A 25,721-nucleotide genomic window follows, 5' to 3' on the forward strand; every position below is an offset into this window, starting at 1 on the left:
GGACAACTTAAAGGAGTTGGGGTTCAGGGGTCAAACTCAGGCTGGCAGGCTTTTGTAGCGGGCACTCTTGCCCTGAGAGCCATTTCCCTCTCTCTCAACAGCCTGCGTTTTAACAGAAGGCATTTCCTGTAAGGAATTTCTTATTTGAGAGACCACAGTATCTGTCATTTCATGACATGCCCTCCATTGCCATACAGATGACATGTATAAAAGCATGCATTGCCATGCATTGTCATGCAGAGTATTAAGTGTGCCAACCTGATTCTCAGGACTTGAAGAGTTAAAGAAACTTAAAGGGTCTTTGAGTAGAGAGTTGGGTTGCTGAAAGGAACCCTGAAAGAGGGAAAGCTTAGGGGAGATTTCTCCGTGGGGTATTACAGTGGAATGGCTGTCCTTCAGGGCTTGATGGTAAATCATCTTTCCATATGAAATTCAAGTTAATAAGAGCAACAACGAGGCTTATATGGCTCTTGTATTTTAGAAACTCTTCGACAGCCGTGCACTAATACAGTTGATTCTCGGCGGGATCCTTTCTAAACTCCAGTTCTGCTTAACGGAATGATCACTTGAATAAATGGCTGTGCCATTGGCTGGATGTTAGGAAGTGTTTTAGTTGTAAATTGTTTTGATTTGTGAGATTGTTTGGCCAGGATCGGGAGCCACTTCTTAGGATATTGGTAAAGAAGAAGGAAATGGTGGTTCTGACTCCCACTTACCATCTTCTTCCCATTCTCCAGGGAAATCCTTCCCTGGATCACAGAATCTCCACCTGGAAGTCGGCCTTATTATCCTCTCGGTGGTGTTTGCGGTATGTCTTTTAGCCTGCATCCTGGGAGTTGCTCTCAGGAAGTTTAAAAGACGCAACCAAGAACGCCTCAACCCCAGAGATGTGGAATATGGTACCATTGAAGGGCTCATCACCACCAATGTCGGAGACAGCACTCTAGCGGTGAGTTTGTGACCCCAGAAATGGAGATGGACACTTTCTTATTTTGAGTGTGGAAAACTAGCAGTGAATGGACAGTTCAGATGTGCAATGTGGCTACCTAGTCACTGGACCAATGTCCAGTTGTATGTGAGCACCAGGTTAGCTCCCGTACTTATGTACTTATGAACATCCATCTAAGCAGACACTTGAAGAATGGGCTTGGAGGTTTTACTTTAGTAGATTCTTGGTGCTGACTTTTCTTTGGGGAATGTGAGGAAAAGGGATAAAGAATGTTTGGTGGGCTGGAGTTTTGGAGGCTTGGAATGGCGCTATTCAATTGCTCTATTTGTAACAACAAAAACTTTTTTTTTCAAGGAAGCATCTTTTCATTAATATTAAAAAACCCTTTTTCCTTTTAGATGATTTGAATACCCCATACTTTCGAAACTTGACTTCTCCTGAAGTAGCCATTAAGTTTTTGATGCTCTAGTACTGCCCCCTTGTGGAGTGTAATCAGCTGATTGAACCGGCATCCTCCAGTCGAAATGTGTAGCACATCTGGAATTTCAAATGTTTTAGTAGTTTCCTTTACAAGTAGAGAGGGGGGAAAAGCAAAGCATTTGTGATTTTTTTTATTGTTTCAATATACCATAAGATTATTGCTATTTTACGTAAAATTCCAAAGTTATTTGCAGGGTGCCTCATTCCAGACCCTTCAGAGTTTACTTCTTCAGCATAGAAGGCCCTATGTTTATACATTTGAAAATTACTCCCTAGCCAGTGAGGTGGACCAGAGGGTAAAGATGTTCACTGCTGAGCCCAATGACCTAAATTCAATCCCCAGGAGAAAACTGACTCCTACAAGCTGTCCTCTGACTTCCAAACACGTGCTGTGGCAAGGCTACCACCCCCCGCGCAAATAAATAAATAAATACGTAAATAAATAAATAAATGCAGTCAAAATATAAAGTTACTCATATGTTTTAAAGCTATAGTGTCCCCTTCCAAGTGAATGCCTTCCTTTAGTTACTCTGCTAAACTTTCAGTTAAGTCGGGGAAGTAGGTCACTTAACCATAAACAGCCTACTACAGAGTGCAAAAGAATAAAGTAGCAGCGTTCTCCATGGATACTAGCGACATGACTTCTCTGAAAAAGACATGGCTTCGTGGGCGTTAGGTGCAAATGACACAACCAAATCCGCTCCCTCCTTGTCATCATCCAGGGAGTTGCAAGTCAATCAAGTCATCTCCGTAATGTGATTCCGAGCTGTTTAAAGCTGCACTCCTGTCTCACAGCAGATCGTCATGCATGAAGGCTGTCTCCGCTACGCGACAAGTCTCTAAGTGCCCGGGAGTTCTCTAATTAGGCTTGCTCTGCAACTTCCTTCTTTCGTGTTCTAGAGCAGATAAACCCTAGGCAGTGGCCACCCTTAGCTCGTGGGCTACATGCACCTGGGCAGGCGTAGGACCTACCTGCGGTCAGGTGCCAAGGCATTGCTGATGATACAGCCCGGGTACCACCATGTCCTTCTGCCTGCACCATCAGTGCTCTGCATAAAACAGGAACAAGTTATCCTTGCGTACCCCCTTGTACTCAGCTATCTGAGTTATGGTGCAGTGAGACTGGAAGAGGATACCCCTCCATTAAATGCTGGCTTTGAAGTGTGTTCTGAGATTTAGGGTAAAGCGGATGGGTGTATGGAGTTTGTAGCAGGAAGACGTAAGGATGATTTCCGATGAAGCTTCGGCAGAGCACGATTCTAACGTAGATCAGTCAGAACTTTGTTCCTCGGAGCTGCTAACCTGTCTAATTACCAAGGGCCGTAATTGGAACGTCTAGTGTAAATTACTGTTTAAATAGCTTTTAGGGTTTTGAAGTAGGAATGAAAACCTATGCCAAAACAGTTTTGTCAACACAGCCCAGCCACGTCAGCTGACAGAATGTCACGATATAATGACATAGCAAGAAACAACCAGTTGTCCTTATTTCCTTATGTGAACGGTGTGTTCTTTGCAGCCATCTGACAAAGTGTGGCGTTGCTAAAGCTTACTCATGGCTGGTGCTTCAGGGATTGAGGGAGGTCTTTATTTGTCTTTGGTTGACCTCCTCCCACCCTTTCTTAAATCTGTGAACTTGATTAGAACCCAATCAAGCGACAGCTTAATATTCAGAGTTGTTCTTCTCACAAATAATTGAATAAATGAAGACAAACATGGCAAGAGAGGCAAGAGAGACTTGCTGGAGAGGCGTGAACCCTGCTTCACCAACATCCATTTTCTTCCTGATTATCCTCTTGTGGCTTTTAAGGGTTCTAGATTTCTTCTGTTGACTCTTCAGCTTTTGGTAATTTTACCAGTCAACTGTAGTTTGGTAACTTTACCGATCAATAGTGTTGTGGAGCAGTGCTGTGTGGGATGGAGAGAGGATAAAAGTCGCGGAAGTCTATGCGTTGCTCGCCTACGCTGCTCGTGTCCTGGGAAGGGACTAACTTTGGGCAGGGTTAGTTGGCTGATACTGCAGCCGTCCCACCATGGCGGTCAGTCTGTGCATTAGACACGACCCAGGCCTTTGCTGAGAGTAGGAAGGAAAACTTCATAACTGGCAATCTCTTGCCAGCATGCTCCCTGGGAGAAATTAATTTTCAACTCCGGTTTTATGTTTCAAATGAAATATTGTTTTACGTCTTTCCATTCTAATTTGCAATTTGTGTTCAGAAACGGCTAGTAAGTGTTAATTTAGTGGCTCCTTTGTTCATCTATTACCTGAAAGAAAAGGAGCCTCCATCCAGAGAAACACCTACCTGTAAGAAACACGCACCTATAAGTACCAATTTAATGGTCTACATACTATTAGAATCTTTCCATTACAGACATTGCACTTGGAGGTTCATACTCCTAATTTGTCTGCTTCTAATTAGACATCTTTAATTTCTTTGGCAACTAAAGTAGATCATTGGATAGATAGTTAGTGAGCATTGCAGAATGTACCAGATAATACACAGCTCTAATGCTGAAACATCCCCCACCCCCATTCTTCCCACTGCTTCCTTGTGTCAGTCCTTTGAACTTTCTAATGTGCTTATTAACTTTGATCAGCTTCCCTTCTTATATATTTGGTTAAAAAAAACCTCCAGGGCTCAAGAAAGAATGACTTATGGACCAGGAAAACGTGCCTTTGCTTTACCTCTTAATTTTTCTGAGACACACAGTTCCTGGTCCTTTCGGGGGCAGTTTTCAGGCATTAGCAGGGTCACACAACCAGAGTTGCTGGAGCTCATGTTGGTTACCACGGCATGCATCATAGGGCCCCAAAGCAGGAGCCATAGCTCAGTAATTTCTTTTTCTGCTTGTTTTCATTACAGGAATTACTGGATCACTCATGTACCTCAGGAAGCGGCTCTGGTCTTCCGTTTCTGGTTCAGAGAACTGTGGCTCGCCAGATTACCCTGTTGGAGTGTGTTGGTAATTCTTGGTTTCCCTTCCTTTTGGAAATGGACAGCATCAGCTGTGATTCTGGGAGTAGAATGGGACTTGGAAAAACCTACTTCTCTTTGCTTATTGTATTTCCTCACTGAGCGCAGGAGGTGCCGAGTATAGGGTGATTATTCGGTGTGTGGGGGGAGATAGCCGTGGGGGGGGTCTCTGTTCTCTGTGACTCATGGTTGAGAACTTGTTGAAGTGCTGGTAAGGGGGTCATCACCAAGCAGTACAGACAGTGCCTAGTCAGAGTGAATCGAAGAGGCTGTGTTGCCCAAGGACTGAATGATCTAAGGTAATAGACTTGGTTAGTAAGGTTTTCCCATCCTTTCTACTGTCTCTTCCCTCTAAAAAGAATGATGAGTTTATCTGCTTATTGTGTATCAATTAGAAACAAGGAAACTTATTAAAATATACTTTTAAAAAACTAGAGTGAAGATTACTAAGTGTTTTCATATTAAGTCCTTATTCCCAAGAGCTACATATATTTTTATAGCCTTTCAATTTTCTCCCTACACCATATTTAGGTTGGCGGATTAATTTTTTCTGAAAACTTTGTGCTCCTTTATTCACTAAAAATTTTTTGATCTGTTATTATTGCATGTGTGTATATGATGTATGTGTGTGGATGTGTGCATGCTATGATATGTATATATTACATATATATGTGGGTCTGTGCATGTCGTGGCTCATGTGTGTATGTGATGTATTGTGGGGTGTGCATGCTACAGCATGTGTGTGTATATTGTATGTGTGGGGGATGTGCATTCTACGGCACATGTGTGTCTATGATGTATGTGTGTGTATGCCGTAGCACATATGTGTATTATGTGTATATGATGTATGTGGGGGGATGTGCTTGCTCCAGCATGTATGTCTATGATGTATGTGTGTGGGTGTGTGCATGCCATGAAGCACCTGAAGTTAGAGGACAGTGTTGTGGAGTTGGTTGTCACCCTATACCTTTGTGTGGCTGCTGGGGATTGAACTCAGATCATCAGGGTTGGGTGGCAAGCACTTTGCCGATTGAACCGTATCACTGGCCCACCTTCCTTCAGTTTATGAGGGCACATACTTTTTCAAGTACTGGGACTTATTAGAAGTCCTTAAAAAGACTCAGCAGTAAGTCAGTTTGGCCGGTGCATTAGCAAAAATGCTCATAAAGGACTTAGCACACATTCTTCTGCTGCTAAATTGGCAGCATGAATTCCCAGGAACTGAGAATTTCTGAGTCAAACATCATATAGTAGTAGTAGTAGTAGTAGTAGTAGTAGTAGTAGTAGTAGTAGTAGTAGTAGTAGTAGTGGTTGCCTCATGGATTTTGTGAAGATGGTGCCAAATGCTTTGTTTGTTTTTCAGACAGGGTCTCTTTTGGCCCAGGCATACCTAGAACTCAGTACACAGCCAAAGATGATCTTCTCTTGAACCGTCCCTCGCCTCTGTCCCTTCAATGCTGGGATTATTATAGGCATACATCCTACGGCCAAATGCATTCTTAAGGTCCTGATTTTCAGGACTGAGGGGATGGCTCAGTCAGTGAGCGCTAATTGTACAAGTGGGATAACTTGATTTTGATCCCCAGCGCCTATGTAAAAATCTGGCACAGTAGTATGTGCGTATAGGTCCAGCGCTGGCTATGCAGAAACAGGAAGATGTGCAGAGTTTGCTGACCAACCCGTCTAGCTGCATCTGTGAGCTTTAGGTTTAGTGAGAGACGCTGTCTCAGAAAAGGAAGTGATGGAAGAGAACCCAGTGTTAACCTAACGCACGCATATGTAGCTGTTCCCCCCTCTGTCTTTGCCACACACAAGCCTGACCCACTTTATGGAATGGTGTGAAGGAATGGTTTGGCATTGTCTCTACGCTCCTTCTGGCGCTCAGGCTTTTGGGGCAGGTGCTGCAGCGTCTGCCCTCCGACAGTTTGTTTCAGCTGACCACTACGAGCTGCCCCCGACACTTGCTGCTATATGAAGGCATGCTCTCGAATTCTGCAGTAAGATGGCCGGCACTGCTTGCGTAAGACACATAGGCGACAGCATGGAGCTGTGTTGCCATTTCCCCGGGTCTGCTCGCACCCACTGTGCCTATCTCCACCGTAAGTGGCGCCCCCCCATGCTGACTGAGACTAGAAAAAGATGATGGGAGACAACAAAAGAATTGTCTTCTTGTACTAATTAGCGCCCGTTTGTTTACGAGCAAAGATGCCCGGGCAGTGCTGGGAGGCAGCAAAGGGACCATGCACTTGCCTCTGCTGCCTTTTTCCCTTGTCCCATCACTCACAGATAGTCCCACGCACCGAGCTTAATCCTCAGAGATTGGCCTCAGAGTCCAAGTGCTCCTCTGACCTGGGCACAGTTTCTGACTCTCTTAATGTTCTTCAGCCTTTTGGAGCCAGCGTAGATTCAATGATGGCGCTTGGTTGGGTCGACATTGAAGACTGATGATGTCTCTCCAGAAGCTCGAAGTGTGTGTTTGCATGGTGTCGTTTTGAGCAGAAAGGCAAATAGATGATCACATTAGTTCGAGAACATGGGGAGTTGACCGTATTAGCCCCTTCCATATCGTACTATCTAAATTTGAAGGCCCCAGGCATCCTCTTTGTGAGGCTTCCTGGTCAGGAACTTTTTGGGTAATGGTGCCACGGTTTTAAGGACTTTTGCATAAGATCGCATTAGCAAAAAGCATGTGACAGCCATCAAAATAAATTTCTGTACTGACTTTATCCACCTACCATGCCATATATTTTATTTTCTTCATTAAAAAAAAAAAGATTAACAACAACAATCAACTTTGTGTTCCCAACTCTTTGGGATACTTTTCTTCCCAGTGAAACAGTGGCTACAAAGAGAAAAAGCTGCCACGAGGAGCAAAGGCAGTGCGACCTTAGCACTCAGCTTCTTTTGTAGCTTCTGGCTTTGTAGCATCCCAACGCTAGTCCTCATCAAAGGCTAACCATGACCAAAATGACTGGTAAACTGTATAGACTCTGTGTGATTCTCAACAGTAGCTCGCACTGTACTCTAGCCAATCTTAGCCTCCCTTTAGGTTAGTCACTGCTATTGGATAGAGCTATTAGTTCTTGTCGGGGAACAGCCAGAGCTGGATGGTACCCCGTGGGTCACACCTGTGAAGCAGGCACTCGGTTGCCAAGCCGCATCCCCAGCCGTCGGTGGTTTGGGGGCTGTTTCAGGTGTGACTTGGACACACCTGCTTTCTTTCTATGTTTAGGTTCTTATTGGTGTAGATTTCCAACAGAGCACGGGGCGTGTGTGCGTGCAGGTGGCTCGGCAGCTGCCTACCGCAGGCTTGTGATGGAGCAATCGCCACACGCCTAGACTGACGGGCTCATTGCATTGCCTTGTAGTTTCATCTCCCGCTGCACGGCCTGCCACCCCGGCTATTACAGCCCATGTGACCCCCATCGTTTTGAGATAATGACCTCCTCTTTCCTGCCTCTTTGATCATCCTTACCTATAATTAAAGAGATTATTGGAAGGGGGAATCTGTCCTTGATAGAAAGTAGGGGGCATGCATCAGACAGGGCTAAGTCACCCCATTTTCTAAAATATGCTCTTCAAGTGTCTTGAAAAAATATTCGACTGCTTTATGTGCATAGGTGCTTTGCTTGCATGCATGTCCGTGTATCACAGATTTGCCTGGTGTCTGAGGAGGAAAGAAGAGGGCATTGGAATCCCTGGAACTGAAGTGATAGATGGTTGTTTGCCATCCGGTGGGTTCTGAGAATCAAATCTGGGTCCTCGGAAGAACATAGAGTGCTCTTGAACACAGAGCCATTTCTCTAGCCCCCAGGTGACTTTAAAAAATATTTATTAGTATTGTATGTATAAATTTATGGAACACATGTATGAATGTATGGCAGAGAGTACTTTGTGGAGTTAGTTTTCTTTTATATAGATTCTAGGGGTCAAACTCAGGCTCGCACTCAGCAAGCACATTTACCTGCTGAGCCATCTCTTAACTTCCAAACACTCTTTCAAGTGTAGTCCGCGTGCGCCATCACCAGGGACCTTCTAAACAGACACCCATGACCGGTGCCAGAAGTCAGAGCTCTTCTGGGATTGCGTGCATGTGATTTTGAAAATCTGCTTTCGAAAACTATCTTTCTCCAAGAAACCCTTCAGAGGTGGTGGTGATTGTGCAGAACGGCCTCCCGCCAATGCCACAGGCTGTTGCTAATCTCCAGGACCTCAAACTGTCCTTCTGTGTGGGAAAAAGCACAGAAGCACATGCGATACTTGTGACTAGAATTGCCTGGGAGCGTCCAGCATAAAGGAAGGGAGCCAGAGAAGCCATTCAATGATCTAGCTTCATACCCTTACCCTTTGGCTTTTGATATCATATTGAAATCTAAGAATCAGTATTGTTTTCTGAATTGTGTCACTTTTCCTGTGTTTTCCAAAATGATATGACAAAGGTTTCTATCCTTTTGACATTGTGACTTTACAGTGTCATCTACCGATATGCTGACCTGCCTGCAGGACTAGGGATGCACGTTAGGTACCCTTCAGGAAAGCAATTTAAATATAAATGTGCAGCTAATTAGTATCAGCTAATTGTGTGGCACTGATTAGAAGGCAGTTTCCTGTCACAGTGAGGTGGACAGAGAAAGGAGAGTTCTACCTTATCTTTGTATATCTTTGTAGGTAAAGTATTTGCGCTCCCAAATTGAGTTTGCCCAGCAAATAATGGGAGGGGTTAAGAGTTTCAGGCCTTAGGCTCAGTGTTTTCTACAAGAGTTGTTTGGTCTGCCTGTGTGTCCCGTATTTACCCTACTGTATATGAGAAAGAAAGAATAATCTCAGAGTCACATAAAGAAACACAAAGCAAAAGTTATTGGCAAGGCATTCTTTTAGCAAAAAGGGTCTACCAGAACCCAAACTGAACTAGTGAAGGCATGTGCCCAAATGGCCTCTGTGATGTGGGTGGTGACTTTGTTTCATGCCATTGGTTGGGGCTGAACTTCACAATCCGACGTGACTGGCTCGTCTGCAGACAGGAAGGGAGAGGTTTCGAGGACACTGTCAGGTTGACTATGTTTGCTAGGAAAAACAAAAAATGTTTCTCACGTGCTTCATCTGTTTGACCGTCCACAGGGAAGGGCCGGTATGGAGAGGTGTGGAGGGGCAGCTGGCAAGGCGAAAATGTGGCCGTAAAGATCTTCTCCTCCCGCGATGAGAAGTCATGGTTCAGGGAAACAGAACTCTACAACACTGTGATGTTGAGGCATGAAAATATTTTAGGTGAGTAAGGATAAGCTTTCACTAGCTGGTCTTGGTAGAGATAAGTTGCTTGTCCTGGCTCTCTCCCGCTTGTCACATCTGCAGTTTAGAGTCTCTTCCAGAAAACGACATAGTGACTCTCTGCATTTATAGACTATTTAATTTTTTAACAGGTATTTTTTAATTTAAATATGCACATAGGTTATAATTCCCTGCATGATGAAAAAGAAATATGTTGCAGGGCCTTCTAACTCCTGGACCTGCAGGTGTGTTTAAATAGAGGTTGCAGGACTTCTTACTCCTGGACCTGCGGGTGTGTTTAAACCACACCAACTTGCTCTACAATTGTTCACTTCAAGGCATCTTGGGTGGTTCCACTTGCCCCGCCCTTCCTGAATATTTATTACTGGAATCAAACTAAGAAAGGTCTTTGGATTTTTTCCTAGAGATTCACAGCTCCCAGGGACGCCGTAATGAGATGCACATGCCTTCAAACTAGGCATCACTTTCAAAGACCAGATTTACAGAGGGATTCAGCATACATTTTCATTTGAAAACTCCTCGCATACTTCTGGGACTCACAAAATATAGATGAATTTTCATCATCTTATCACGAAAGCTTAGCAACACTTTAGAAATATGCGAAGTGCCCACTACCATCCTGCTATGGCAATGGCTTCTATAGTTTCAGAAGGCTCGAAGTGCGTTTCCATTAATACACACATATGGTGAAAGCTGCCTAGAGTGAGTCTTCAAAAATAGAAGAGAAATCTGTGTTGAATTTAACTGTAGGCTCTAGTGTTGGCCACTGTATGGCTATTGGATTATGTCTGGGTATTGTACCTTGTACTCCTCTCCCTTTCCATCAATTTAGTGTTTCAATGTGACCCAGGATCTTGGTGACTGATGATTGGGTGGCCATCCAAAGCTTTGCCTCAACAGTGCGATGGTGACGGTCAATCTCAGGGACATTTAAAAGTGTCTTTGAGGGGCTGGAGAGGTAGCTCAACATCTAAGAGCGCTGGTTGCCTTTGCAGAGGTCCTGGGTTCTATTCCCCACACCCATGAGGCAACCTTTTGTAGCTCTTGTTCCGGGGATCTGATGACCTCTTCTGGCCTCTGTGGGCATTGCATGCACCTGGGGGCATACACAAGCAAAACAGCCACACACACAGACATGAATTAAACAATTAAAATGTGTCTTTGAGTGCTCCCCAATTGGCCTACGGTGTTGGTGACTCCTAGGCCTGACATTCCTCACTCCCTTGTTGTCAGTTGCAAGGAGTCTTGTGAGCTTCAGTTACAAATCTGTCTATGTCTGTATTTTTCTTTCTGTGGGACTGTGACAAACAGGTGCCTTTGGCCTTGTTTACATTGTTCTTGACACTCTAGTATCTCCTTTCCATCCTTTAACCTTTAACAGAGTCTGGTTGCATTGCCCAGGATGGTCTTGAACACCTGGGTTCATGCAGTCGTCAGTCCTCAGCCTCCCTGAATCAGTGGGAGAAGAGGTTTGTGCCACACCGTGCCTGCCTTTGCATATTATGTCTCTGGGATCTGATTATGATCCTCCTCCCCAGGAGTGTTGCGAAATCTAGGTCTCCAAAGCACATAGTTCAATTCAACTTATTCTTTGTATGTAGGCACAGTTGCATGTAAAACTCTGGGGCCCTTGTTTGTCCCCTTCGTTCAACCTGTGGGCTAGCTGGAATTTCAAGCCTTCGTCCTGCTCCATCTGGCGAGGAAGAGATCAGGTGAAACTAATGCAGCTTGCCCCGTGGTGCTGGGAAACCGGCCTTTACTCTGGGGAGTAAAACTCTTCCCTAATCTAAGGACCATTCGAGGCCCACTGCCCCTGCCAAAGTTGCGTCTGTCTGCGCGTTCACTGCCCTATCTCTGTCACTAAGGAGGTTGATTGGTATGGAGGTCTACTCCAAGTCCTACATCACGCTCCTTTAAAAACAAATATGATATTGATCACTTCATGCCTTGTTTTGACTACAGGGTCTAATGTCTTTCAGACAAGTCTCAAACTCACTATGTAGCCAAAGAGGATCTTGAATTTTGACCCCCACCCCCCGCTTCTACCTCTCAAGTGTTAGAATTACAGCTAGAAGTGCCACCATACCTGGCTTATTTTTATGGAGATGAAGACCAAACCCACGGTTTCTTATATGCTAGGCGAGCCCTGTACCAACCACATCTCCTGCCCTGTGTTTTTTTTTTTTTTTAAAGATTTATTTATTATGTATACAACATTCTGCCTCGATGTATTCCTGCACACCAGAGGAGAGCACCAGATTTCAGTACAGATGGTTGTGAGCCACCATGTGGTTGCTGGAAATTGAACTCAACCTCTGGAAGAGCAGCCAGTGCTCTTACCCTTTGAGCCATCTCTCCAGCCCCTGCCCTGTGTTTTTAAGCATAAAATTGAGTAGCATTAAAGTTGGCATGGCTGTGCAGTGATCACCATCGTCCTTTGTCATAACTCTCTTGTGCTCTGTGTCTTGTGTGATGGGCTGGTAAGATGGCTCAGTGCTTGCTGTTAGACCTGAGTTCGCCCTAAGTTCAATCCCCGAGATCCCCATGGTAGGAGAGAACAGACCTCCACATGTTCTTTGATTCCATGCGCCATGGTACTGGTGTACATGTGCATGCTCCCACAAAATAAAGAAATAATAATAAATATAACAAAAATAAATGTAATTTAAAATTTAAAGCACTACGAAAAGGCTGGGGAGATGTCTCAGTAGGTCACGTGGTTACTTTGAAGGACTGACAGCTTGTTTGGGTTCCCAGAACCCATGTAAAAGCTGTGCTGTAGTGCAGAAATTTTATAATCCCGCACACCCCTACTTGGAGACTGGAGATGGGAGAATTGCTAGGAGCCACACTCCGCTAATGTATACACATCAGAGAACAGCAAGAGAAACCAGATCTCAAAGAACGAGAAAAGCAAGGACTGACACCTGAAATGGTTCTGTGACCTGCACACATGAATCCTCACATACACATGCGAACACATACATACACACATACACGTGGATGCACAAACACGCACACAAGAGTGCTGTTGACTGTTTAACGTCGCTATCTCTGGAGACTACTGGGGAGGGAGGCAGACTGCTCCTGAAAGTGTACAGGTAAACTGTTCTCTGTACACACTGTGTGCTCAGCATCACTCTGAGCATTTCGAAAGCACTATCTTTCTTTCATTGGCAGGGCCCTTTAGGATAAACGTTGTTTCCCTCCTCTTATAAACAAGGAGAGCAAGTGGAGATCTTATGTGACTTGATCATCATTGAGGCTGGTAGAGCCAGTGTGTGAAGCAGTGGTCTAGCTGTAGGGCCCAGCCATTTCAACACCTTCCGTTCAGCACCTATGCTGGTTCCTTAAGAGCATGGCCTCTGCTAATTTCACAGAGGATCGATCACTTTTTGATCACGTCTAGTTCTTGAAGAGCCAGGGTGACGGTTCTGACAGAAGTATTGGGTCTAATCATCCTCTCCCTGTATTACAAACACATTAAGTGGGTGTACCTAAGTCCCCACTTCTAGGCACCTGCTCAGCTTTCATTAGGGGACGTCTCTGGACTCCAAACCCAGTCATCCTACAACAATGTTCCAGCACTGAGAATCAAATGTACTTACATAAACTTGGGGGTAAACAGTTGCAAAGGTTCGGTTCATTTCAAAGTGCTTTTTCCTGATTTAAAACATAATGAATGGGACAAACAAAATCCTTTAAGATCTAGGGTTCATAGGGAAAGGAGAGGAGGAGAGCTTGCTTTCCCCCGCCCCTCAGGGGAAGAAATGAGTATGGGCTTACTACACAAGTATATGTTAGCAGTTTGGTTCTTTTGGAATTGTACCTTCTAGCTTGGGATCTTTATTTTGGGGAAGAATTCCGTGACTGTACTTAGGATGTGCACAAAAGCAGCTTCATGTCTCTCTGTGTCTACTAGTGTCTCATTTCTCTCCAAGACCTCTGTCACCTCTGGATACAAGCCTATTCCAGTGTCTGCTCTGAATTTTTTAAATTATTTATTTTAGAAAAAAAATTATTTAGATGCTGCAGAGGCTGCAGTAGGCATGGCTACTGCCATGCCTACCTGCTCTGAGCTATTAGGATTCTGGGTGCTGGGCTCATGGTGCCAGGTCAGGCCTAGAAGGCAAACATCCAGTTCCCAGGTTTATAGGGTTAGGACACTATCTGGCAAGAGTTCTAGAATTTTATTATGGGTGAGCACCAAAGTATAAACATCATGTGATTCTTTATCCTGTATATTAGTGTTTACAAGGATTACTTACGGTGGAAATTGGCTGGACATTTTGCCGTTCATTAGCGCTGTTCCTTTCAGGACTAGATGCTGTTCCCTGGTGCTTTTGTAATTAATTATTTTTTGTTCTAGATTAGATGAGTTCGGTGACCGTTTTGGGTTCTCAAGAGTCACAAGGTGGAGTTCTCACTGTGAAAATCCTGTCCTTCTTTCCCAGGTTTCATTGCTTCGGACATGACATCCAGACACTCCAGCACCCAGCTGTGGCTAATCACACATTACCACGAAATGGGATCCCTGTACGACTACCTTCAGCTCACGACGTTGGACACCGTTAGCTGCCTTCGGATAGTGCTGTCCATAGCCAGTGGTCTTGCGCATTTGCACATAGAGATATTTGGGACCCAGGGGAAGTCAGCTATTGCCCACCGAGATCTAAAGAGCAAAAACATCCTGGTGAAGAAGAACGGACAGTGCTGCATAGCAGATCTGGGTAAAACTTAGAAACCATTCTTAGTTACCTCATTTACTAACGTTGTACTCCAGTGTTAGCCATGTTGTGCCCGTGTCTCCTCCTAACATGTTATACTGAAAATTTCAAGTGTTAAGGAGAACTGAATGTCTTTCTAAGCTGCGCAGGAACCACTTGCATCTTTCCATTAACCAGCAGCTGTGTGTGGATCACTTGAACCTCCCCATTAACCAGCAGCTGTGTGTGAACCACTCGCATCTCCCCATTACCATTTCACAGTTCTCTCATCCTTACTGTGCATTCATCTGTCCATCTATCAGTTCATATTAATCAGTTCATCTTGGTGCATTCTTTTTTTTAATATTTATTTATTTATTATGTATACAATATTCTGTCTGTGTGTATGCCTGCAGGCCAGAAGAGGGCACCAGACCTCATTACAGATGGTTGTGAGCCACCATGTGGTTGCTGGGAATTGAACTCAGGACCTTTGGAAGAGCAAGCAATGCTCTTAACCTCTGAGCCATCTCTCCAACCCCTCTTGGAGCATTCTTAAAGCAAGTTACAGACAAAAGAATCCTTTGCTCTGACAACTTCGCCAAACTAATATGCCATTCAGTAAAGCGCCTTATTTGTTCATTCATTTTCTTCCCCGTCCAGGGACACTTTACATATCCTGAAACACCCAAACCTTATATTTTCAGGATTTTGACAGAAACTGCAAACACCAAGTCTCTGACGAGACTTTCTTATTATTTTTTAGAGTAGGCTCCGTCCTTATCCCATCACCCTCATCCGCGACAACTACTGGAGCATTCTGATTTCATGAGCTTTTGTGTGAAAGTAGGTGTACAACTAAATATTTTATGGATCGGTTTGTCTTAAAAATGGTGCCTGAAGTCATTCTTCAGTCACCAGAGCAAAGTTATCAAGTGGAGAAAGTGGGCCATGAGGTAACTTCGTCCTTCGTGGAGTCGGAGCCCCCCACCCTCCAGGGTTTCGGGTCTCACGACAGAGTTTCAGTTGTCCTACAGAGGAAACTATCTTCCCGGATAGTGGCAACTCTGCAAACTAATCTCTACCCTAAACCCCTAGGATTTTGGCTGTATGGTTGTCCTAATAATAACCGAATGGTGTCGTTATGATGCCTCATTCCGAAAAAAGGTTTAGACAGAATTAGCTTTAGTTGTGTGATAAGATTAATATACTTTTGTTTCAAAAGCAGAGAATTTGACAGGTTAGGGAAATCCATTTCCTTCGAGTCATCTCATGTCAGTGTTTTTGTGAGCGTGCGGGTGTGGCCCCGAAGCCGCGTGCAGCCGTTGAGTTGTGAAGAAAACTTGCTCAGCTGTCATGGCTCCTGGAACCACAGTGATTTGTGTGCAAATTCTGTCACTCACTCTGCATTTTTGCATGTTTATTTACTTGTGGACTCACCTGGCTGAAATGCCAACACTCCTTACGCTCTGCCCCAGGGCCAAAGGGGAGGCCCTAAGTGCTTCATGCCGAGCTCTGAATTCTACAACATTGGTGCCTTCACAAGAACTGTTCATGTACCTCGACACCAGTTGTGCCTACCTCACAGGATTATGGTAGGGTTCGGGCATTGCTGGAAATATCTCAGAAGAAAGGATTCCAATGAGGGCTGTGGTTATAATAGAGAAGCTCTAGGCTTTGGTTTATGGGACTTGGTCAGGAAGGAGATGGGGGATTTCGTCCAGCTAATTAATGGTTCAGCCACATTTTTTTGGTACGAAGCCTTCCAATTAGATGCATTAGATGTGGCGAAAACCCATGCTACTGAGTCACTGCCCGAGACCAGTAATGTTGTGTAGGAAACAGCCCCTTGAAGGCTGGAAGTTGCATGTAATTATTCATGGTTTACCCTGAAATTAAGGACCACTCATCAGGAACGGTGTTCTGTTATCAGCGCCGCTGAAAGAACTATATCCAATTGATTTTTCTAACTTTTTGGTTATTAAAAACAGTTAAGCGTATAAGATTTTAATTAATTTGTTCTTTAAAAATAAATTTATTATGAAAAATACTTGCAAATAAGTGAAAACATCACATAAACGGTTGGAAGGAATATTAGGTTTTTTTTTTAGTTTTTTTTATTTGTTTAGTTTCTTTCTCTATGTACCAGCCCTAGCTGTACTGGAGACCAGACTGGCCTCGAACTCAGAGACCCACCTGTCTTTGCCTCCCACATGCAGGGATTAAAGGTGCACACCACTACCACCTGGGCTTGTTTATTTTGTGAGACAGGGTTTCTCTGTGTGGTCCTGGTTGCCCTGAAACTCTCTCTGTAGACCAGGCTGGCCTTGAACTCAGAGTCTGCCTCCCTCTGCCTTCCTTGTGCTGGGATTAAAGGTGCTTGCCACTGCCACCCGGCTTGAAGGAATATTATAATAACTCTTAGATTCAAAATTGAACTTTTTATTATATTTTCCTTTTGTGGTTGTGTATTTTTACTCATTTGGGTGTGTGTGTGACAGATATTATAACATTTTACTACTAAATATCTCAAAATTTATCCCCCCCATATCAAAATATATCTCTTCCAAAACCACAGTTTAATCTCATCTAAAGAACCACTAGAGTCTATGTCACCTAGACTGGCCCGGACCCTCCTTTAGCCTAGTTTGGGATCCTCCTGCCTCAACCCCTGAATGCTAGAGTATTACAGGTGTGTGCCACCATACTTGGCTTTGGTTATTTCTTGGCTTTCCCAAGTAGCAATTCAATCAAGGTTTACAGATTGCATTTTTTTTTCTTTATAGTGATCATTGACTGCTAGTGGGTAAGGGATTCTCTGTAAAACTGGGCACCCAGCATCTTCTGGAGGCTTCTGTTGTTGTTTCCCTCCCTCCCTCCCTCCCTCCCTCCCTCCCTCCCTCCCTCCCTCCCTCCTCCTCTCCCTCTCTCTCTTTCTTTCTTTGCAGTATCTTATTAGCTGACCTAGAACTCACTGGTCTTGAACCTTGTAGAAATTCTCCTGCCTCCCCAGAGCTGGGAGTGTAGGTGCACACTGATGAGCTGTCGGTCAGGGCTCTGGTCATTGGAAGCCTTCGCTGTGGTGGAATGAGCCAGTTCCAATACGATGCAGTCACATGGCTCTGGGCAGGGCAGCAAACTTCAGTGCCCTGCAAGTAGGCCTCTCCACAGGGCTGTTTACTGGCCTTTAGCATAATAAATGGGCCAAAGAAAACAAGCAGGAAAACTTTTATTCTGTCTCTCAAGCCCTTGTTTCAAAGATACAAGCGTTCACTTTTGTTGTTATTAATGTGGCTAAAGCCAGCCGAGCTGCCACGGCCTGTCGGTCTCACCTGCTCCTGCCCAGCAGGCTGACGTTTTGAAGGTGGCTCTGGGAACGGCAGAGGAGCATATGTGGTTTGGCGAATGTTCACAACAGCTCGGACAGAGAAAGAGGACCCACTCTGTTTCAGATGAAGGCAGTTGCTAAAATCTTTGCCGATTGTGAAGGGTAAAACGGTGCTCTCTTTGGCCTTTTGTGGAGTCACGCCTTCAAGACTATGGCCTGAAGAATTTGTTCACCGCAGAGAACTGGAGGGATTTCCAAGGCACCTCAGGATCGCAAAGTTTCCCTGGGCATCTTGATCCTATTTGGCATTTCTCATTATATTGAGTGTTATAGCAATCATTTTTTAAGATGATCTATTTGTGCATCAATAAATAATTCCATCCTCGAATAAGCCAGGTACAAATCTGCCTTTCCCCAGTGGCTAGTGGGGAATGGCAGGTCTCTCTAATTGACGGAGGAATTCAGAAACGAGCCATGGTTTAAGTGCTTTGGAACCATTTAACGAGAGAGATGCACTCTGAGTCAAGGTTCAGCTTATTGCCATTTGTTCCCATGATTCCAGGGGGAAGGCCCATGGGTTCAGCCAGCCTGATTGCTCTGATAAGCGGCTGCCCCTATGGGGATACACCAGAACCAGTCGTAGCTTGCCCCTTATGGAACAATAAATTACCTCAGGCTTTTGGTCTCGCACTGTCAAAAATTTGTGTTTGGAGATAAGTGGGAGAAGTGGTGGTGTTTGAGCATTTAATTTGCTGATTTTTAAGCCACCTTGAGATTTACATAGAACATGTATGAACCTGTTTCTCCATCGGCTTCCAACATGGCCTCATATTGCTTTCGTGTTTTGGTCTGCATTTACAAAAAACCCTATCTTCTGGATCTTTATATATTAACTTGATAGTCTCATAATCTTCCTGAAATTAGTACTTTTTCCTGCTCTTGTGCCCAAAGTTACACCCAATCTGGGGCTATTCAGGATATTCTAGGTCTAATGCCAGTGACACACTCACCACCAGAGGGCGCTTATGATTGGGGTTGTTATAAATTCCTTCAGCTGCCCTGTAGGAAGAACGCAGTAGCTAATCACGCTGTTGTCTTTTTCCCTTTAGGCCTAGCAGTCATGCATTCCCAGAGCACCAATCAGCTTGACGTGGGAAACAACCCCCGAGTGGGGACCAAGCGCTACATGGCTCCCGAAGTTCTAGATGAAACTATCCAAGTGGATTGTTTTGATTCATATAAGAGGGTCGATATTTGGGCCTTTGGCCTTGTTCTGTGGGAAGTGGCCAGGCGGATGGTGAGCAACGGTAAGTGTGTAGCATTGTCTTTGTCCATAGTCTCTTGATGCCACGTGTTCAAAAACACAGGGGACTATGGCAGCCACGTTGTTCATTGAGTCAAATCATGCTTGCCTGACTTCTGGTGGGTGAAGTGTGTAATGGCATTGTGTTTGGAATTTCAGAGAGGAAACAGCTGAAGGACTATTTTTCAGCCAGCATAATTTTTTTCTTGTTTTTTCCTTGGGTCTCTTGCTTCTTTTCTTTTGTCCTCTGGCTTTCTGTTTGACTTTCTTCTCACTATTCTTCTCTCTTTGTTCCCCCATGAGCAATGTCTAGCTCTTATATAAGTATCTTGCTATTGCAGAGTTCTTTTCTTCTTATCATTGGATTATTGAGGAAAGTCTGTTCCCACATTTAAAAGGCATTTCTTTATAAGAAACATTCAAGCACAGTTAAATTCAAGGACTGTGGATGGGTGGCTTGTATTGATCTGTTTAATTTTATAAAATGGTGGTTCTCTTAGCTTATAGGAAAGCCTTCCTTCCTCCGTCCGTCCCTCTGTCCCTCCGTCCCTCCCTCCCTCCCTCCCTCCCTCCCTTCCTTCTTTCCTTCCTGGACTCATTATGTAGGCCAGACTCGTCTAGAACTCACAGAGATCTGACTGCCTCTACTCCCAGGTGCAGGGATTAAAAGTGTGTGCCACCACGCTTGGCTTATTTGTCAGTGTTTTGGCCTGTGCCTCCCACAACTGGTTCTCCCTCATGTCCACTTGTGAACCTTCACGTAATGAAACTTTGTATTGAATTAGGAAGCATTCATTTCTGTTCTGTCACTTTAGGAATGCCCCAACAACATGGGGTGGTTTTCATAACACAATCCCTTGAGTCAACTTGATGAGCTTCTTATACCTAGAAAAATATGTCTCTGAAATTATCCCATAAAACGAGAAGAAGATGAGGGCTGGAGAGATGGCTCAGTTGTTAAGAGCACTGGTTGTTCTTCCAGAGGTCCTGAGTTCAGTTCCCAGTACCCACATTGCAGCAGCTCGTAATTGTCTGTAATTTCAGTTCCAGGGGATCTGATACCTTCACACCAATGCATATAAAATAAAGTTAAATAAATTATTTTTAAAAAGAGAGAAGAAAGTGATGTTTAAAGTTTTATTCAATTTTCAAAAGTCATTTTATCTGCCTGTAAACCACTGGGATCCCAGTTCTGAAGTCTTCTAGCAATAAGACAAGAAATCTAGATCTTTGCTACGTCTACCATCCACCAATAGTTTTCTTCCTAAGGACTGAGATTGTGTGGTAGTTACAATTTTTGTGAGTAACGGCCAGAGATTAAGATGTCCTGTGGCAAAAATGGGGTTGAGTAATTTGATATAGTTTCAGTGGGCAGTAGCTGAAGTTAGCATGCCTTCATGATAGGGTTTTCTGTGACATCGGTGTGTCCATTTTTAAGATACCCTCAAAGGGCGTTATGGCAAGTGTTTCAGATTAAACATCTGTGAACGGTAACTTGACAGTACTTTTTTTACGGAGCCATGAACATTTTCTGGTAATTATTTCTCAATCCACTGCCTTTTAGTTAGTGCCATTGGAGCGCTTGAGACCAGTTTGCGACAGAAGGATTGCCTAGCTGGTTTATAACGTTCTGAACTTTGCCTGAGATTGCACATGGACTTCATTTCCTCACCTTTCCCCAGTCATTTGTGGATGCCTTAAAGCTGAGGGGGAAAGCCAGATTCTGCTTAAGCCGTCTTTTCATTTGTTTGCTTGTTTTCATTTGTTTGGTTTCGAGACAGGGTTTCTCTGTGTAGCCCTGGCTGTCCTGGAACTCACTCTGTAGACCAGGCTGGCTTCGAACTCACAGAGATCTGCCTGCCTCTGCCTCCCGAGTGCTGGGATTAAAGGCATGCGCCATTGCCACCGGCTAGTTTAGTCTGTTTTAACAGGAGCATTTAGAGGATTGCTACCAGAATAAACAGCATGCTGGGGAACTTCCCCGCAGAGAGGAGGAAGCTGGTGTCCCTGGGTCAGCAGAGTAGCTGGTTCCCAGCTTTGGGTGCACAGCCCAGAGCCAATCAGGTTGCTAGGCAGGAATGCATGGTGTGGGCTTTGTAAGAATGTGTCACAAATGTGCCCTGTGTCAGTGTCACAGGCGTCAACCCAAACGGCTTGAAAGATCAGCTGTGATTAATAGTAGTCAGCTTGAAGTTAGAGTCATCTGCTTGAAATTCAGCCAAACAAATGTTAGGTTGCTTGCTAGATCCTGTGATTAAGGTTATTTTTGGGAAGAAGAAGAAAAAAAAAAAAAAGCAAAAAAACTGGCTGGGAGGAGAAGGGAGAATGTTTTGGTTGTTTTTGTGATTTATTGGTCTCTCCTTTGCATCGTGGGTTAGGCGTCTAGCTATTTCCCAAGATGCCGTGGGCTGAGCTTCTGTTCTGTGATGTGTGTGTGTGTTTAAGTGGAGATAAGGGTATCTTGTCTCTCATATTAAAGCAAGTTCTAACTTTCTAGAAATGGCTCACTTGATCTTTTCCTTTTTCTCTAGTCCCTCTTTTCCCATGAGCATCCACACGCACATACAACACACACATGCACACACGCATATATGCACACATACATGCACACATGCACACACTTGTGCGCATGCTCATATTCTCTCTCTCTCTCTCTTTTTCTTTCTCTCTCTCTCTCTCTCTCTCTCTCTCTCTCTCTCAAATTAGTGTGCCTAAACTCAGACTTGAGACTAGTCAATGCTTCTTGAATCCTTGTTTTATTTTAGCCACTGCTAGCCCCAAGAGGAAAGGTGAGAGGAACGGAAGGCAGGAGAAATGCTGCTCTCTTCTCCTCGCTCCTACACTCATGGTTTCCATTCCCTTATCCACTTCGTTTATATGTGCTTACGATCGTCTTTCTCTTGTATGCGACTCTTAAGCTAGTCTCCGCTCTTATTTTAAATGGTCATGTGGTGTTTTATTAATGTGGCCCTTCCCAGATTGCTAGACATCCTGTGTATCCCATTTGAGGCCTATGGTAGACATTTTTGTGCACGTAACTTTTCATTTGGGGAATTTAAGTCCTCGACTTAAAAACAGTGGTTTTAATAAGTCAGAATATGGATGTTTTTATGGCTTGGCACACATTGCCAAATTACTTTCCATAAGGGTTGTCCTAATTTACAATATTTCCTTCACCCTAGGGTACAATGTACCTATTTCACTTTCTTACCACCTTTAGGAACTGTCATTAAAATAATATATATATTTTAAATTATTGTGTATAAAATGTACCTCATTTAAATATATGAACACCTCATATTAAGAAGGGTTATTATAATTATGTCCTTTGAATTTCAGAGTCTATTACAAAAATTCATGACCAGATAGTTCTATCGGAGCAGTGATTCTCAAGTGAACCATGAGCATAAAAATATGTCATATTTTGCACTTTTATTGGAATTTCACATTTATTTCCTACTAGTAATAAACCTCATGCTGTTTCTGTATAGGAAATGAGACTTCAGTCCATTTTCACCATCAAGAATTTCTCAGAAGGATCTTTTGGATTTTATTGGTGCTAGTACTTTGACAGTGAGTTTGGAATCGTTAGGGAAGAACGGGTTTTCCCACCTTTCCTGTGTGGATTTCCATACGAACTAAAGGCAGAGGTTTGCTTGGGGACGTAGTGAAAGCTGGAGCAGGCATCAGAATCGGTGCCAGCTCATGCCGAGATGCTGCTGGGCTTCAGCCCTGGACTCCAAAGTAGGGGTTCTGAGTTAGAGAATGTGAGGTCCAGGCTTTGAATGTGCACATTGGACTAGAGGCGTTCTAAGAAGGCAGAGGTGACAATGCCCGCAAGCATCTGTAGTCTAGAGGGTAAAGCCATGTGCCCCTGTGGCATTTGGTGGCTTCTTACTTCCTGTTGTGTGTTTCTGTTTTCCAATGGCTGGAACCAGGGCTCTCAGGCATGACACACAGAGGCTTGTGTGGGTGGAGCCCCTGGAGCTCCATCTCTGGTTCTGAGCCCACTGGGATGGGAGAATCAATAATATCCCAGGCTCTCATATTATACTATGACAATACTATTTAGATTTGTTTCACCATTGGAAAAATATTGAAAGTACAACCAACTACCACCATGAAGAGATCATGGCGGTTAAATGCAATCATGTCAGCAAAGCAACTGTTATTTGCCTGCTGCATAGGGAGGGCATTGACTGCCATTTCCTGGCTCCTTTCTACTGGAAATAGGTTTCCAGGAGCTTCTGGATCTTCCCCACCTCCTACTGTCTACCTCTCCCCCTCTCCTGTGTTCCACATGTTCCCCCATTTCCCTGCCTGTAGGAAGACTCTGGGGGAGCACTCCTATTTTCCTGACTTTAATTATTATGGGATAAAAATCCATATTCAGATGTGCCAAAAACTATTGTATCACAGAAAAAAAAAAATACCCTGGCTGGCCAAGTTGCATCGCATGGGCTGGGGACTAGGAAATACTTAGAGTAAACGTATGTTTGGCACATGTAGTTTGGGAAACCTATTCTAATGAGCCTTTGCATTTGCCAGAGAGCCCCATGTGCTTCTGTTCTGTTCGTGAGCACAGTGGCTTGTGTGGGAGCCATGACAACGCTGGATGTCCAGCATGCGTCATGATGTGATTTCACTCCCTTAGTGCGCACTAAGGTTTGAGCCGATGAATCAGCCCAGGGAAAATATTCATATTTATACTTTTTTTTTTTGAAATTTGAAAGCTTTTATTTAGTTGTTCATTTTAACCTTTAGGGAAGTGACTGGGGACAGGAATGTGGAGGCGAGGCTGGAGGAAGGATTATTTTTGTTCCTGCGATTTCCTGGAATTTTGTGTCCCCTATTTGGAGTTGCTAAAGAGAGGAGGACCATCCGTTGGCCTCATGCTGAAATAGTGTGGAGGCATCAGAAGTTTGCGAGAAGCTGTTTGTTTGGTTTTCTTCTTACTTCCTCTAAGACAAATATTTGTGTCTTTTGTACGGTCCTGGCCTTTAGTGCATGGCCTCTCTTCTCAAGAGGCATCCAGTTCCAGCCTTGTGGTGCATTTTGTCTGTCTAGGTTTGAGTGATGTGCAGCTCTTAACTGGGGAGTGGCCATGAAGCTATCTTAGACTCAATGTAGGAGCTAACACATAAACAAAAGAGAATTTTTTCTCACTTCCAAGTAAAAGTATTTAGTGGCATAAGAAGGAGTTGTGGAGCTGGGGAGACAGTGTAGCTCTTGCACAAGGATGTGAGCTCGATCCCAGGAAGCTACGTAGAGAAGCTAGACATGATGGGGCATGCCTGTAATTCCAGTGCTGGGGAAGGTAGAGGCAGGGGTGTCTCCGGATCCTGCTATCCAGCCAGCCTAGTCCACTGGTCAAGCTTGCAGCCAGTGAGACTCAAATAAAACAAGATGAGACCGAATAAAACAAAACACAAAACTTGCAATACACATACATGCACACACGCGCACACACATACATGCTCGCACACAACAGTTTGGAAATACTTTTGTGCAAGATGTTATGTTTCCCAAGTACTGACGTGGTCAGGGATCCTTACAAGAGAAGTAAGTAAGATTTGGAGATGGTGTAACTGCTTCCGGTGAGGTTTATGCCCATTAGGAGCAATTGCCATTTGCCTGGAAAGGTTTTCATTTGGATCCACATCACAGATTCAGTTACACAAGTGGCTACATTATTTAGGATTAACAAAGTGTCAACTAGAATTTTAAAGATACAATTTAGACTACTTGCCGTTTTAAAAATAAACTTTGGAGTCTGTGAGGTTTAGAAACCCTGTAGTATTTCTACAGCAGATGCTCCTCATCTCTGAGCTTCTGCATAAGTGACTTGTATTTCTGTGAAATTGGTGTGAGTGGATTCTCACTAACCCCTGCGACAAAGGAAAAGGGAGTTGAAGCTTTTTTAGGGGGCTTGCAAGAACAGGGAAAGCTTAATTATACCTTTTACTCACAGCCTCCTTCTGTCCTCTACAACAGCACCCCCCACCCCGTGTGTCTAGGAATAGAAGTTCCATGCAGGAAGGAAAAGGGCCAGCAGCCGAGTTAGTCACTGACCACATGGTTGGTGAGTGGAAACCAAGTGGTAATTTCCCTGGTTCTCTGGCTGTAAGAGGACAGTCACTTTGCTTATTCCATATGGTGAAGTCTTAAATTGATTGGCGGAATTTGTCTTCTAAGTGAAAAGACAGGTACTGATAATAACTGCACTAGCCATCGAACAGAGGCTTCTCTCTGGTAGTTTGAGGACATGCCTGTGTGGAGAGTGAGTGGCTGGGAAATAACAATCTCAGATCACACTATTTGTGTGCCCCTGATGGGAGAGATTATTTGAAAGCCATGAATTTTCTGACAAAATAAGTTCATAACAAAAATGTGGTTTGGGTGATGGTCTTGATTTGTTATTTTGCCTCCGGCTGTTTGCAGATACTTTTAAAAAAGATTTTTTTTTTAGTTTAATTTTATGTGTATGAGTATTTTTGCCTACATGTATATCTGTGCAACGTTTATGTGTGTGTGTGTGTGTGTGTGTGTGTGTGTGTGTGTGTGTGTGATTCCCGTGGAGGTCAGAAGAGGGGTGGGATCCCTGGGAACTGAAATTACAGACGGTTGTGAGTTCTTTGTAGACAGTGTCGGAATGGTTTGTGGTACTTGCGATTTCATGAGAGGATTTTCAGTCTTC

General features: G+C 44.1%; 1 protein-coding gene across 2 annotated transcripts in view; it reads left to right on the top strand.

Annotated features, from left to right (window-relative positions):
- Positions 1–25,721, top strand: part of Acvr1 (activin A receptor type 1) — a 124,441-nt gene that overhangs the window by 96,423 nt on the left and 2,297 nt on the right. For both annotated transcript variants that reach the window (XM_050122235.1, XM_050122245.1), the window contains exons 4-8: positions 738–949; positions 4,291–4,390; positions 9,520–9,666; positions 14,142–14,417; positions 18,831–19,028. In XM_050122235.1, the coding sequence (XP_049978192.1) occupies positions 738–949; positions 4,291–4,390; positions 9,520–9,666; positions 14,142–14,417; positions 18,831–19,028 (933 nt within the window). The remainder of the gene's footprint in view (positions 1–737; positions 950–4,290; positions 4,391–9,519; positions 9,667–14,141; positions 14,418–18,830; positions 19,029–25,721) is intronic.

This window comes from Alexandromys fortis, unplaced genomic scaffold (genome assembly GCF_014885135.2).
Source record: "Alexandromys fortis isolate MF-2015 unplaced genomic scaffold, M_Fortis_MF-2015_v1.1 scaffold_8_9099976_23576923, whole genome shotgun sequence".
NCBI lineage: Eukaryota > Metazoa > Chordata > Mammalia > Rodentia > Cricetidae > Alexandromys > Alexandromys fortis.